The 16096-nt window shown below is 43.2% G+C and overlaps 1 protein-coding gene across 1 annotated transcript; it reads right to left on the reverse strand.

The window, feature by feature from the left end:
- Positions 1 to 1283: 1283 nt before the first annotated feature.
- Positions 1284 to 15743, reverse strand: LOC311506168 (uncharacterized protein; the record flags this gene model as incomplete). The annotated part of the gene is made up of 20 exons (XM_084570047.1): positions 1284 to 1471; positions 1575 to 1716; positions 1840 to 2253; positions 2342 to 2521; positions 2630 to 2790; positions 3734 to 3883; positions 3958 to 4120; positions 4337 to 4619; positions 7295 to 7478; positions 7722 to 7884; positions 7961 to 8246; positions 10454 to 10637; positions 10719 to 10860; positions 10955 to 11139; positions 11373 to 11514; positions 11594 to 11773; positions 14691 to 14851; positions 14976 to 15125; positions 15292 to 15454; positions 15531 to 15743. 20 exons carry the CDS (start codon positions 15741 to 15743, stop codon positions 1284 to 1286), a joined length of 3834 nt encoding a protein of 1277 aa, XP_084426173.1.
- Positions 15744 to 16096: the final 353 nt, after the last annotated feature.

Raw genomic sequence — 16096 nt, forward strand, 5'->3', positions numbered from 1 at the left:
GTGGAGACGCGTTCTCTGGAGTGATGAATCACGCTTTTCCATCTGGCAATCTGATGGACGAGTCTGGGTTTGGAGGTTGCCAGGAGAACGGTACATTTCAGATTGCATTGTGCCAACTGTGAAATTTGGTGGAGGAGGAATTATGGTATGGGGTTGTTTTTCAGGAGCTGGGCTTGGCCCCTTAGTTCCAGTGAAAGGAACATTGAATGCTTCAGGATACCAAAACATTTTGGACAATTCCATGCTCCCAACCTTGTGGGAACAGTTTGGAGCGGGCCCCTTCCTCTTCCAACATGACTGTGCACCAGTGCACAAAGCAAGGTCCATAAAGACGTGGATGACAGAGTCTGGTGTGGATGAACTTGACTGGCCTGCACAGAGTCCTGACCTGAACCCGATAGAACACCTTTGGGATGAATTAGAGCGGAGACTGAGAGCCAGGCCTTCTCGACCAACATCAGTGTGTGACCTCACCAATGCGCTTTTGGAAGAATGGTCAAAAATTCCTATAAACACTCTCCTCAACCTTGTGGACAGTCTTCCCAGAAGAGTTGAAGCTGTAATAGCTGCAAAAGGTGGACCGACATCATATTGAATTCTATGAGTTAGGAATGGGATGGCACTTCAGTTCATGGAATGAGTAAAGGCAGGTGAGCGAATACTTTTGGTAATATAGTGTATCTGGAGGCGTTTTTTTGATAGTTTCCTTACAGCCAGAGTCATGTTATGATCAGATAATCCCGTTATTAAATTATATATTCTTGTTATCCGTTCCTCTCTATTGGAGAAAATTAGATCAATTAAGGTTTTGCTAGTTCTAGTTATTCTTGTGGGGGAGTTGACCATTTGTTGAAAGTTAAGCATGATTGTTTTTAATTTTTGTTTACTTTTCTTGTCCAGCCAATTGATGTTATAGTCCCCATATATTATAATCTCTGATTTGTGATCAAGCTTTTTCATAACATCTTGCAAATCTTTGTAAAAAGAAACATTGTGTGATGGGGGGTTGTACAAAACCACAATACTGAAATTAGTTTGAGGTGATAGGACTACATTCAGAGCAAGAGAGGTGTCAATTTGAATTTCATTACATTTAAGGGTATCTCTGATATAGATCAAAACATGTTAAGATGTCCACCTAAAATCCCCTTCGGCTTAGATTGTGAGTCCCATATCACTTTAGCATGGTTGACAGTCTGGAAGAAAAAATATTGTTTTTGTTTTCGCTCTGCTTGAGCATTGTTCTAACGGCTAATTGTTGTAAATGTAGGGAGATGTGTATCTCAGACCCTGCTAACGGCACAGAGCTCTTGAGGTGACGGAGAGAGAGTGAAGCCGACGACCGGACTCAGATCTAGCTCATCCTCTGAAACTCCAGGTGGAGGGGTGAAACGAAAGCGCTGGAGGAGGGAGGTGAAGAAGAGGAAGACCTCCATTCTGGCCAGGCCTTCTCCGAGGCACACCCTGCGGCCTGAAAAATAGTTGCGAAGCGTTAAAAGCTTTCTTGTGTGTGCATGTGCAAGCATGTAATATCTGTAAAGGCTAAAGAACCAAAGTGAGACGTGTTGTCGTACCTGCGGAAAAGGGCATGAAGGCGTCTCGTCTGATGAATCTACCCTCCTCGTCGAGGAAATGGGAAGGATTGAAAGTGTACGGGCTCTGCCACTCGCTCTCGTCATACAAGACAGAGGTAAGAAGAGGGAACACGGTAGTTCCCTGCAAGCAAAAAAGAAACTAAAGCAAAACTAGAGAAGAACTAAAGCAAAATATGCAGACGATATATCCAGGAAGTAAAAAAAACTAATCAGGTGTTGATTTAAACTGATGCGAGTAGCTGACCTCTTTGATAAAGTAGCCATGAAAGGTGACGTCTCGGCTTGTTCTGTGAGGAATGGCCATCGGGGCAATGTTGCCCAGTCTCATCGTCTCGTGGATAACCGCATCAGTGAATGGCAGGTTCTTTCTGTCCTCTGCTTGGACCTGACGACTTCCAACCACCCTGCTCAGCTCCTCCTGAACCTGGTCTGGGTGCGCACGATAAATAAAGTTAAATACTAAAAACTCACGATGCCATTTCAAACACAAACGAGCCTGTCGATGGATTTCTGCACCTTGGATGCGTGGGTACTTGGCCATGTAAAGCAGAGACCATCGGAGTGTAGTTCCTGTCGTATCGGTTCCGGCACCAAACAAGTTCATGACGCTGTAGAGCAGGTTATCATCGTGGTAGTGGGAAGCGTTGATTTCGGACTCCTAGTGCAACGAAAGAGAGGAAAAATACTCCTTGACCAACATTATCAGCCCAGGAGCGGACACACAGGAGTTACTAGAAGGTCCTCACCTCCAGACTTTGCTTACGCATCAAAAACGCATCAACAAAGCATCGGCACGTGTCCGGGTCCATAGTCTCCTTTAGCTCTGCTATCATCTTGTTCATCTCCACCTTGTCGATTTCCAAATTCTTCATGCTATCCCTCCAGTTTTTAAGACAAGGGCCCAGCCAAGGAAACATGTTGTATATCTGTGATAGTGGACATAATTTAACAACACTTTTAAATATATTTTACAGACCACGGGCCGTCGCTCACAAGTCTTTTATGTGTATTTTAATTTAGTTTTTCTCAAGTACCAGGATTGAAGCTGACCCTGTCAGGCGGATAGTCTCATTGTCTCTTTCCACCATCGCTTGGAAGACGGCGTCATTGTATTCAAATCTCTTTCCAAATATTATACCTGATATGATATTTGAAGCAGCGAAATGAATGACCCGGGCGTTGTTGAAGGGTTTACCTGTGAAAAAAAAACAATTATAAGTAACAGAGTGTGGGTCGTCTAAGGGAATATAGGGATCAGAAATCTCTGGGTTTGCAATGGACCCACTTTATTGTGATGTCACTGATATAAACTGGTTGTTCTGGGTTATTTGCTGATTGAATTTAGAAGATTGAGGTCCAGTTAGAGCAACAAGCTAAGCCATTCCCTTAGAGGTCCAGTTGGGATTTAGTTACAGCCCACTCCCCTTCCAAAAAATGCAAAACAAAAATAGTTTGGTGAGTCCGCTCTGGGCTATTGTGGACCTCTGCAGACATGAAAGGCTCAATCTAAAGCTGAGGACAAACTATAAGCCAGATTTTACCCATGATTCCCAGTTGGGCAAAGTCTGCACCAGTCTGAACTACTTGGCGACAGTTGGCACAAAAATCTGTTAGTGTGTGATGGCAACAGACCCGACCCGATCTCAGTCGCAGTCAAATGTGTTTGAATTCTTTGAACCGAATCTGGATGCAGTCGGGTAGTGTGAACTGATGACTGACCCAACTGCAAACATGTGTTGCCAACAGCCAATAAAAGAGAGAAGGCGGGAGGCAGAAAATGGCGTCAGAAGACGACGGGAAGTAGCAGGAATATCGAAATAACAATTGCGAACAGAGATAGCGGGAGTGCGGCAACAAAGCGAACCTGGACCAAAGAAACGGTCGAGTTTGATGCATTCATTGGCTTTAGTTGGTTTGACACATCTTGTAGTCTGTGATCCCTCATTAGGAGCAGTTGTTAAGTGTGTGATCCCTAGTCTTTCAAAGCCTGAAGCCAGTCTGTTAGTGTGTACCCCTAGTCTCTTCAAAAATCTGTTAAGACTGTGTTTTCAGATGATTACATTGACCCTAAAGCAGTAGGTGGTAGTTTTCTGCTAGTGGGTGATGAATGGCCAAGTCCAATGCTTAAGGGAAGGTACCTTCATGTCGTTCAAAGTCTTCAATCAGGTAGCGACATTCCTCGATTATTTTCACTTCGCTAATCTTCTTTCCCATGCCAAAATCTTTCAGGGTAGTAAGAGCGAAGCGCCTCATTTCTCTCCACGAGTCACCATTGGAAAACAGTATCCCTGGAAACAAAAAAGGGGTTGGCATGTTTGAACAAGCTTGGCTAACTTTCTAAACAAGAGAAGAGTTTTCTTACCATGTCCTTTGCTGAAATCATTAAAGATGGGAGTGACCTCTCTGTTCCCAAACTCGTCGGCATGGTTTACCAGAGCCTGTTTGACCGTCCTGTAACCCGCCAGCACCACCACCTTCTTTGGTCCAAAGTAGACTGTGAACACTGGTCCGTATTTCTTGGAAAGCTAAACAAAATGCAAGTGAAGTTGAGAAAACTGGCTTATGTTGACGTGATGGACACAATTGTACAGTTGCCGACTTGCAGAAGTTAGTCTATGAACTTAGACTCAAAATTTAAAAATGTGAACCTTGATCAAGTTCACTTCTGTGCCAACTGAACTTTGAACTAGTTCTTGTTTGGTTTTTAACTTGCACAACGCTGCACTTTACACATTTCTCACCTCAAAAAGAGCTTTGTCAAGTTTTTTGAGATCCATCTGGAGCAGGTTACCAAGCAGAGGAAGAGGTCTGGGTCCTGGAGGCTCCCTCCTTTCTTGGGAGCTGGGGTAGGAGTACAGAAGGTGGAGGACCAGGAGACCAAGAAGGACCCCAAACAGGGAGATCGAAGTGTAGCCCTGAAGAACTTCTTCAAACATGACGGCAGAATCAAGTGAAGGACTTTTCTTGTAGGAAAACCTCAGTGAAATGACTGAATGTCTGCTAGCACTTCCTGTTTTGTCCTGTTTTGAAGTTGGGATTCATGTAGGCGGAGTTAATGATAAAGAGTCTCCACCTGCTGTCAGAAAGACAGTGAATCAATCCTACCTAGAATAATGTTAGAGAATTGGGTGCATTTGATGTAAATTGTCAACTTTTTGCCGTATTTTGACAAGAAAAACATTTAATCGTCTTTGAAATTGCGCCTAAATAGATTTACAGTGTTGCTGCAAAGCTTTGTCGCCCTTCAGAATTTTTTACATTTCTGCATAAAAATTATTCGAAACATCAACATGAGTCCTAAAAATAGACAAAGAAAACCCAGTCAAACAAATGAAATAGAAATATGCTTGTGTATTTGTTTATTCAGGAAAATGAGTCAATATTACATATCTGAGTTGCAAATGAAGTGCACTTCTAGGATTACACGTTCATTTCACGACAAAAATTTAGACTCTGGGTGTCATTCAGTGCAATGAGCAACGGACAACCATGGTGTGCACGGTAGACGGTCAAGGACAACGCCACTTGTCTCCAAAAATAAGGTTTCTGCCCATCTGCAGTTTGCTTAACATCATGTGGACAAGTCAGGAGACTACTGGGAAAATGTTTTGTGGACATTTGAGACCAAAGTAGATAAGACATTTTGAGATGAAAACATCTGTCCGTGAAACACGAGAGTGGGTCCTTGTTTGGGTTTGTTTTGCTGGTCTCCTATTGTTTTGTTTTTTGTTTGTTTTTTTAAAAAAAATCCACTTCTAGATGATTTTCTTTACAGTGGAATCATTTTTTAGTACCTTGTAGGACTCATGCACATCAACAACCTAGTGCTTAGAGGGCTCTTTTACATCTTAGCAGGATGACACCACACACATAACTGTAGGAGTGTGCTTACCTGTTTACGTGTGACTAATCCATTTTTGATTGAGTCAAATGATCACTAAATGGCCTTCTTAGTGTCACTTTTAAAACCTCTTCTCAAACTGGTGGTCACTGAAGGGCATCAAAATTTCAGTCAGTCAAAGTTTAGTTCAAGTGTCTCATCTCTGAGACAGCAGCTTCTGGCATTTCCTGATCAGCAGAAATACTACCAGGTGCTAGCCTTGATTAGTTGACCTCTCCCCTTTTCACCACCTTCTCTTCATTAATTAATTAATTAATTTTCTGTAAATTTCAGAATTTCAGATTAAAATATGACTTATACTCATACTTATACGCAGTACTTTAAATGAGCCTTTAAAATCAGTGCCTCATCATACCTTCTTCTGACTTCTGCTGCATCATCTAACAGATTTCATAATAAGCATAATGCTGCCACCAGGGGCGGATCTAGAAAAATATTTAGGGGTGGCGAGAGGGGGGCAGGAATTTTTGAGGGGTGGCAACATATGGCAGACGTATATATATACTGAATTTAAATGGAAAAGAACTAATGACACACGGATTCGTGTATTATTAGTTCTTTCCATTTTCAAATGGCAATCAAAAATATGAAAAAGTGACTGGTTATTTTGTTATTTGTTTTTTAATCTAACACAAAACAAAAAAATGGCTGGTTTTTTATATTTCAATTTTAGGCTCAGATCAAAAGTAAAAGTTCCAAAAAATGGAAAAACGGAAACAGGACTGAATTTGATTTTAATATTTAATTGGTCGGGTTTACGTGACCCGGAACTTTTGTAATGAGCGTAAACAAACATACATTATAACGTATAGCTTGCTAGCCACCATGATAGCAAATAGTATTTTAAAGACTAAATAATGATAGATAGAAGGAGATGAGGGCTGAATTTCTACGGATAGATCATTTAATAAAAAAAATGTGTTTTAATAAATAAAATATATTTAAATAGGGTGGCAACTGGGGTGGCAAGATGTATTTTTTACAGGGGCAGCTGCCCCTGTATGCCCCCCCGTAGAACCGCCACTGGCTGCCACCCACAGACAAGGTCTTGTATAAACTTCCAGTTTTTCCTGCAGTACATCTTTTAAACTTTAAGTCTGCTTTACTAATAAATTGGAAATTAGTTTCAGATGAAAAGAGAGAAACAGAATCTGACAACTTAAAGGATAACCCTTGCTCTTGACTTCTTTAGTTACATAAGAGCAAAATGTTTTACCAAATTACTGGCACAGACAGTCTGGCATTGAAATAGTTGGCTCAGCCGCCATGCCCCAAGCTCAACCTTTGGCGGTAGTGCCTACCCTTTTGTTTGTCTTTCAATTAGTTTTTACTTACACTAATTTTAACTTGCAAATGCCTAACCCTAACCCATTAAAAAGAACTTTAAGATCAACAGTTTCCCTTAACAGAGATGCATATACCTTTTTCAATGATGACTGTTAACAAGGAGGAACCTGAAGGAAAACAAAACCAGACAAACTCGTCACCCACACTTGCTCGAGTTCAATATTTACTGAAGGCTGGTTTAAGGTATAAAATATACATATACATATATTTGCTGAAATAAAACATATATAGGCTTGAGTGAAAGCAATCTACTGTGACACAACAAAAAATCTTTAGGCCAATCAGAGACACCTACCACTAACACCTCACATCGTGCAAAACAGTTTTACGAAGCTTGCGATAAAAGGATGAATAATTGTCATCTGCTGGCAGCTCAGTGCGACTAAAAGCAATAATTATACTACTTGCATATGAGTGCATCCCAGCGATAGGCTCCAGCTCTCCTCCTCACTGGCGACTGACAGCACACAACTCATGCGGCAAAGGAGACAGAGAGAAGCCCACCGCCGGTGTCAGATCCAGCTCATCCTCCGAAACCCCGGGCGGAGGGGAGAAACGGAAGCGCTGGAGGAGGGAAGTGAAGGAGAGGAAGAGCTCCATCTTAGCCAGGCTCTCTCCGAGACACGCCCTGCGGCCTACGAGAACGAACGAACATTTCAGTCCAATGCACGTCTCTGCGAAATTATCCATAAAGAGTGAAAAAGCTGCGTCTGAAGGAAACACAACCATCTTGCACTAAACTCACACAAATCATGCATCTATAAAAGGCTGCAAATGGAAATATGACATGAAAAAGATGCCTTTTATGAGTTTGATTGCTCATTTTTGTGCGCTCCTATGATAAAGCATAATGAAGGTGTTGTAAAACAAACTCATACCATGACCCCGATTTATATCATTAAATATTGGGGAGATGTCTCGTTCTCCAAATGCTTCAGCGTGGCCGACTAGAGCCTCTTTGACCGCCTTGTACCCAGCCAGGACCACCACTTTATTAGTTCCAAGGTACACCGTGAACACAGAGCCGTATTTCTTTGAGAGCTGCCGAAATAAATGTAGTCAGAAGTAAAATGATGGCAAAGAAATGACTTGCTTCGAACAAACGGCGCAAACTCACCTCACACAGGGACCTGTATGGCCTCTTGAGATCAAGTTGCAGCAGGTTTCCAAGCAGTGGCAGAGGCCTCGGTCCTGGAGGTTGCTTTGGCAGAGCAACCTCAGAGACGAAGCTCGTGGAGATGAGGTAAAGGACGAGCAGCAAAGCCACGGCTCCCATCACAGTGGTGGGACAGGAGAAGAACGAGGAAACAGAATTCTCCAAAAGATCCATTTGTTCTTTGACTGGAGCGTGACTCCTCCTGACCTTCACTCTGGCCCACTCTGCTGCTTCTACTCTTGGTGAACTTCACCATGGGATGTACTTGCAGCTGGGTGTATTTATGACTAACCCGCCCCCCAAGTCTTTTGACACACCTGTGAGAGGCACATCCCACAGGAGGATAACGCAAACAAGTACAAGAACTTCAGGAACTTGTTCGGTCAGTTTGAGTCACGTTATCCATCTTGAAGTCCTTGGACATCTAATTGCAGGTTAATACTGATCCTGTGTGCTTCCTAAGAGGTATCAAATGTTTTGGTGCAGAAAAAGGTGTATGATTGTGTTTTTAGGGCACTTCATGTCGACACCTGCAGTTTTCTAACCTTCTTATAGTTACGATCAGTGTGCAACTTGTTACGACCGCATGAGCTGTGTTGCATTCAGTCAAAGAATGAGCTTCATAATACTCAGTCAGGTTGAGATCAGGTTACTGACTCAGCCATTGCAGGATATACCACTGTTTTACCAAATTTCTGGCATTGACAGTCTGGCATTGAAATAGCTGGCTCGGCCGCCATGCTCCAATCTCACCCTTTGGCTGCAGTGCCTACCATTTTGTTTGTCTTTCAATTAGTTTTGAGACTAAAGCTCACACTACGTTTTACTTGCAAATGCTAAAGCATTAAAAAGAACCTTTGGATCAACAGTTTCTCTTAACGGAGATTCTTCAGGCAATTTGTTTGGCATTCATTTTTGCCTCCCTTAAACTGGCTGCCATCACACGCATCCTTAAAAAACACAGTTCTGACTCTGCTGACCTCACTCAGGTCGCTGACAGGCCCATCTCCAACTTTCCCTTTATCTCCAAGATCCTTGAAAAGGTGGTAGCCACACAACTACAGTCCCACCTTGACACAATCTCCACGAACCTTTCCAATCTGGTTTTCGCCCTCAACACAGCACAAAATTACCAATGATCTCCTCCGAGCAGCTGACTCTAGACTTCTCACCATCCTCACCCTCCTCGACCCTTAGTGCAGCATTCAACACCATCTCTCACCCACTACTCCTGGACCGCCTGGCTGGCATTGGGATCACTGGTGTTGCACTTTCATGGTTGACATCACAGACAGACAACAGTTCATTCAACTTGGTAACCACAAATCTGGGTGTTCAGGTGTGTCGCTGGGTGTCCCCCAAGGATCTGTTTTGGGTTCTCTTCTCTTCACCATCTGCCTCCTCCCTCTGGGCAAAATCCTCCGTCACCATGGGATCCACTTCCACTACTATGCCGATGACACACAGGTCTACATCTCCTACAAACCCACCACCACCCTAACTCCCACCTCACAGAAGACCCAGATCTGACAACTTAAAGGATAACCCTTGCTCTTCACTTCTTTAGTTACATAACAGCACAACGTTTTACTAAATTACTGGCATAGACAGTCTGGCATTGAAATAGCTGGCTCGGCCGCCATGCTCCAATCTCACCCTTTGGTGGTTGTGCCTACCCTTTTGTTTGTGTTTCAATTACTATTGAAACTAAAGCTCACACTAATTTTAACTTGCAAATGCTAAAGCATTAAAAAGAACCTTTGGATCAACAGTTTCCTTTAACGGAGATTCTTCAGGCAATTTGTTTGACATTCATTGTTCCCATAACCCCTGGGTGTCCCGGTATCAACCAGATATCTGTGTGATATGTCAGCCCATAATTCTTTATCACAACGGAGCAGCACAAACCTTTCCGGAGCCTGTCCGGGCCAGTGGTGCCCCCTATCTGTCAAAGCAAAGAAAGCAGACGCAGAATCCAAACACTTCTTTTTATGGGGTATGACCAGGCTTTGATCCATCACGTGGCCCATGCACAACATTTTAAAGCTCAGTTCAGTGAAAGACAGACAGACATTCAGATGCTTCGTTCTTCCAGAGTCTGTATAAACCTTCATAGAATTTTTTTCAAATATGACTGTTGACTTGGGTTCAAGGAGAAACTGAAGGAATGCAAACTCATCACCCAGACTTGCTTGAGCCCAATATTTACTGAAGGCTGTTTTAAGGTATAAAATACACTTATACGTATATTTGCTGCAATAAAACACATATACACTTGAGTGAAATTATAACAACAACAAAAAAACCTTTAGGCCAATGAGAGACATGTAAAAACAGATTTACGAAGCTTGCGATAAACAGCTGAATAATTGTCATCTGCTGGCTGCTCAGTGCAACTAAAAGCAATAATTACACTATTTGCATAGGAGTGCATCCCAGAAATCTCCTCCTCACTGGCGACTGACAGCACACAACTCGTGCGGCGAAGGAGGCAGAGTGAAGCCCACTGCCGGAGTCAGATCCAGCTCATCCTCCGAAACCCCGGGCGGAGGGGAGAAACGGAAGCGCTGGAGGAGGGAGGTGAAGAAGAGGAAGAGCTCCATCTTAGCCAGGCTCTCTCCGAGACATGCCCTACGGCCTGCAAGGAGGAACAGAGATTTCAAACCAATGCACGTCTCTGCGAAATTATCCATAAAGAGCGAAAAAGCTGCATCTATACCTGCAGAGAAGGGCATGAAAGCATCTCTCCTGCAAAATTTACCATCCTTATCCAGGAAATGAGAAGGGTTGAAAGTGTGTGGGCTCTCCCACTCGCTCTCATCATACAGGACAGAGGTCAGAAGAGGGAACACGGTAGTCCCCTGCAGGCCATAGGAGATGTCAAGTTTAACAGGTTGGTATAAGTGAATGAACGTATCGTTTTGTGGAAGACAAAAGCGGCAGTAAGCGACTAACCTTTTTGATGAAGTATCCCTGGAAGGTGACGTCCTGGCTGGTTTTATGAGGGACAGACATGGGGACAATGTTGGCCAGTCTCTGTGTCTCGTGGATGACAGCGTCAGTGTACGGCAGGTTCTTCCGGTCCTCTACCTGGACGTGGCGGCTTCCTATCTCCCTGGTCAGCTCCTCCTGCACCCGGTCTGCAGGCACAAAATAAGAGCTTTTCATCTGCATTTATTTTACTCTTTAGCATGCTAGCGTCATTGACCACTGCAGATTGGGAACAGCTCCACTCTGACCCGGTCATCTATCCTCCAAAGCGTCACCCTTGTCAATGTCCGTAATCCTTCCATTTTTCCTGCTTCCAACTCTTTAACTTTGAGATCAAAATGTTCACTCCCTGTCTCATGTATCCCACCCTCTGATTTCTTACCTTGTACATGTGGATACTTGGCCATAAGCAGCAAACCCCATCTCAGTGTAGTCGCCGTGGTATCGGTACCTGCAGAGAACAGGTTGGTCACCGTGAATATCAGGTTCGTCTCATTGTAGTGAGTGTCCGGCACACAAGAGTCCTAAGAGAAAGAACACCAACATATTAATATAATTGTTATTATAAACTGTACGTTAAACCACATAAACGTGCAGTCTTACCTCTTCCTTCTGTTTCCGAATCAGAAAACAGTCCACCAGACCTCTGCACATCTGGGGGTTCAGCGTCTCGCTCAGATTTTTGACCAAGGCCTTCACGTCCCTGACGGTCAACTCAAGGTTTTTTAACATCACCTGCCGGTTTTTCACCCAGCTGACCAGCCTGGGGAACATGTTGTAAAGCTGGGAGATAACAATAGAATTAAAAAAAGAAGAAGAAGAAAAGAAGAACAACAGCTAATTTAGGTTTGCAATTCGTTTTGTGAAACATGTCAAAAAGGACGACAATAGCAAAAAGGCTTTTTGATACCACCAGGGCCATGTCGTCTCGCATATTAAAAAAGATTCATTCCCTCACCTGTAACAGTGATCGAATGAATCTTTTTAAATATGCGGACGATATGTGGACGACATGGCCCTGGTGGCTCACCTGACTGACACCACTCCTCTGGACAAGTATCAGCAGGCTTTTGGAAACCTGGCCCAGACATTTAACCAGCTCTCTCTGGAGTTAAATGTCTCCAAAGACAAAGGAGCTGTGTTGTGGGGCAGATGAGAGTCAGCAACCGCCCTTTTTAAACCACTCAACATCCAGGGTCAGCTTGTGGAGCAGGTTGAGTCCTTCAAATACCTGGAAACTGACCTGGACAACTGCCTCTCCTTTTCCCAGCATGCAGCCACCATTTTCAAAAAAAACTCAACAGCGCCTCCACCTGCCAAGGAAGCTAAGGACCTTCAATGTCAGCATCCATGTTTTAACTCTGGTTTACCAGTCTCGTATTGAATCCATACTCACCCACAAATTTTCAAAAAGGTTTCGGTTCAGGTTCAGGTTTCGACTTGTGTAATTTCTCTGGGCTTAAGTGTAGTTGGTGAAGAAAATTCTAATGAACAAGCCTGAACCGTGCAACCAAGGTGACCAATCAATTTTCCTTGTGGATGAATAAAGCCTGAATAATGTCTAAGTCCAAGTCTAAATTGAGAAGCATCATGTTATTGTTAATCTGTTTCTGCATAAAACTGACATCATTAAAGGGGAATTACCGTTTTTTCCAACCTGGACCTTATTTCTGGCATAAATTATTTCTGGTGTATATCCAAATAGTGGGAGTGACTGGGGCACCGAAACGCAGCCTCGCTGCGTTATTTAGAGGCTGCGTTTCGGTGCCCCAGTCACTCCCAATATATGGATATACACTGATCTAAATATCGTCTGAATCACTCCAAATGACACCAAAGTTATATGGGTGAGTAAACGATCGTATTTTATGCCAGAAATAAGGTCCAGGTTGTAAAAAAAACGGTAATTCCCCTTTAATTTCACAAATAAGACAAAACTGATCCTTGCGTATTTGTTTATTCAGGGAAATTAGCCTATTACATATCTGTCAGGTGCAAAAGTTTGTACATTATTAAATTGTTTTTCAGTGTCCGGTCTCTCTTTGTCTACTTTGAGGTATTTCCAAAAAGAGTTTAAAAAAGACAACTGGACTTGTAGAGTCTTTGAGAAGACGTTTCACCACTCATCCAAGTAGCTTCTTCAGTTCTAAGGGACTGGTGGGAAGTTTGAGGTTTGAATAGGAAACTCTGTGGGTCTAACCCATCAGAAATTTGCTTGACTTGTTTCTGCTGATGACCACAATCTGGTGCAGCTGGTGTCCATTGACGGCTAGACTGTTTGTCCCTGTCCTCTTGCTCTATGAATGGTGCTCAAACGACCCATTATCAGTCAGAGTCTCCAGTGTCAAGGTGTATGGGGTTGAAACTTCTTGGGGACAGAAGTTAAAACTGTATTGTAAATTGATGGCAGATTATATCTCAGTCCACGTCGTCTGTTTAGAGAAGGTTTTTCCAATCTGACGTAGATGGTTTCCTTTACTCCTCTTCCTAACCATCGGTCTTCTCTGGCTAAAATTTGGACGTGGTTATCGTCAAAGGAGTGTCCTTTTTCCTTCAGGTGTATCCAAAAAAGGACACTCCTTTGAAGATAACAAAAACACTTCTGTCCCCAAGAAGTTTCAACCTCATTAACACCTTGACTCTGGAGCCTCTGACAGACAAGAGTCGTTAGAGCACCATCATAGGAAAGAGGACAGGGACAAAAACAGTCCCCCCTCAACAACAGGTAAGTACCCAGTCGTTAATGTAAATTAGCTGCACCGGTTTCTGGTTGTTAACATAACAAGCGTAACAAGAGTTCCTATTCAAACCTCAGACTTCCCACCAGTCCCCTAGAACTGAAACGTGATACATCTTCTCAAAAAAACTCTACAAGTCCAGTTGCCTTTTTTGAACCTTTTTTGGATATACCATTCAACCCCATTCACCTTTTGGATATATCTTATTTTGCCTGAGTATTTTGTTCATGCTTGATTGTCAAAGCACTTTGTAAACGCTGTTTTTAAAGGTGCTATATAAATAAAGGTATTATTTTTATTATTATAATTATAACATGACCTGGATGACTGAGAACCTTCACAGACATTCAGGTGTAGGTGGACCGCTGAATCGTTTCCTGATGAGCTGGCTCTCCTGTGTTGGTACATGCGTTTGTGGATGGATTGTTTGGTTTCAATGTACAAGTCTGTACATTCCTCACTGCACTGAACAGCGTACACCATATTACTCTTGCCACATTACCCTGAGTATTTTGTCTTTAGGGTGGACCAGTTTTTACCTAAGGGTATGACCTGGTTTGAAATAAACTGGAATGTGGTGTTTACTGAAAATTCTCCTGAGTTTCTTCAATAAACCAGCGATGTAGGGGATGACGGTGTTCTTCCTCCTTTCTGTCCTTTCTGGGATATCTTTTTGAATCTTTGACAAAAGCTCAAAAAGATATCCCAGAAAGCAACAGTAAGCAAACAGTTTATATCAAAACCTTGTGACTGGAGACTCTGACTGATAACGGGTCGTCATAGGGAAAGAGGACAGGGACAAACAGGTTGGAAACCACTATTTTAGAAGCTTATTCCTGTGTATTTATGACCCATTGTTTAAAATATTCATCTTGAAATTAACTAAAACTGTCTATTGAGTATCCTTTGTGTCATTCATCATAATCAGGTAAAAAACAAACAAAAAAAACAATTAAACTCACATGGATCGTAGCAGAGCCAGCAATGCGTATTGATTCATTGACCCGACCCACCAGGCTGATGAATCTGGGGTCGTCGTACTCAAATCTGCTTCCATACACAATAGAGGAGATGATGTTGGAAGTTGCGTAATTCACCGCATGTGACGTATCAAACGGTTTCCCTGGAAAAATAAAATGAGTAACAAAAACATTGCAGTCAAAGAAGCCTTGCAAATCTACCTGCAGATGTGTGTTGCTCCCGTGCACCGTGTATTTCTTTACACATACATGGTACTAACACCGTACCTCTGTGACTTTCAAACATCTGAATCAGATGGCCACACTCTTCCAAGATTTTATCCTCAGCGACTCTCTTTCCCATCCCAAAGTCTCTTAGTGTGGTGAGTGCAAAGCGTCTCATCTCTTTCCACGTCTCTCCATTTGCAAACAGAATTCCTGAAGGAAACACAAGCAGCTTGAACTAAGCTGGCACAAATCATGCACCTACAAAAGGCAGCAAATGGAAATATGACATGAAAAAGATGCCTTTTAAGAGTCTGATTGCTCATTTTTGTGCTCTTACGATAAAACATAATGAAGGTGTTGTAAAGAAAACTCATACCATGACCCTGATTTAGATCATTAAATATTGGGGGGATGTCTCGGTCTCCAAACACTTCGGCGTGGCCGACTAGAGCCTCTTTGACCGCCTTGTACCCAGCCAGGACCACCACTTTATTCGTTCCAAGGTACACCGTGAACACAGAGCCGTATTTCTTTGAGAGCTGCAGGAATAAATGTAGTCAGAAGTAAAGTGATGGCAGAGAAGCGGCTTGTTTTGAACCAACTGCGCAGACTCACCTCACACAGGGACCTGTACGGCCTCTTGAGATCAAGTTGCAGCAGGTTTCCAAGCAGCGGCAGAGGCCTCGGTCCTGGAGGTTGCTTCGGCAGAGCAGCCTCGGAGACGAAGCTCGCGGAGGTGAGGTAAAGGACGAGCAGCAAAGCGACGGCTCCCATCACAGCGGTGGGACAGGGAAAGAGCGAGGATACGGAGTTCTCCAAAAGATCCATTTGTTCTGCAGCCGACAGGTGTGTGACTCCTCCTGACCTTCACTCTGGCCCACTCTGCTGCTTCTACTCTTGGTGAACCTCACCAGGGGATGTTCTTGCAGCTAGGTGTATTTATGACTAACCCGCCCCCAGGGCCGGCCCTTCGTACAGGCCACGTAGGCGCCCGCCTATCTCTTAACAACATTGATTAACGAAATAAAATGGAATAAAACCCTGGCGAAATAAAACCCTTATTACCTCATTAAAACAAATAAACATGCCCCAATCCATATGTTGAAATGAAAATATTATATGTGCAGGGGGGGAAATATTATGGGGAAGGTCAAGCTAACGCTAGTTAGAATTCTCAAAAT

The sequence above is a fragment of the Chelon labrosus genome (genome assembly GCF_963514085.1).
Source record: "Chelon labrosus genome assembly, chromosome: 21".
NCBI lineage: Eukaryota > Metazoa > Chordata > Actinopteri > Mugiliformes > Mugilidae > Chelon > Chelon labrosus.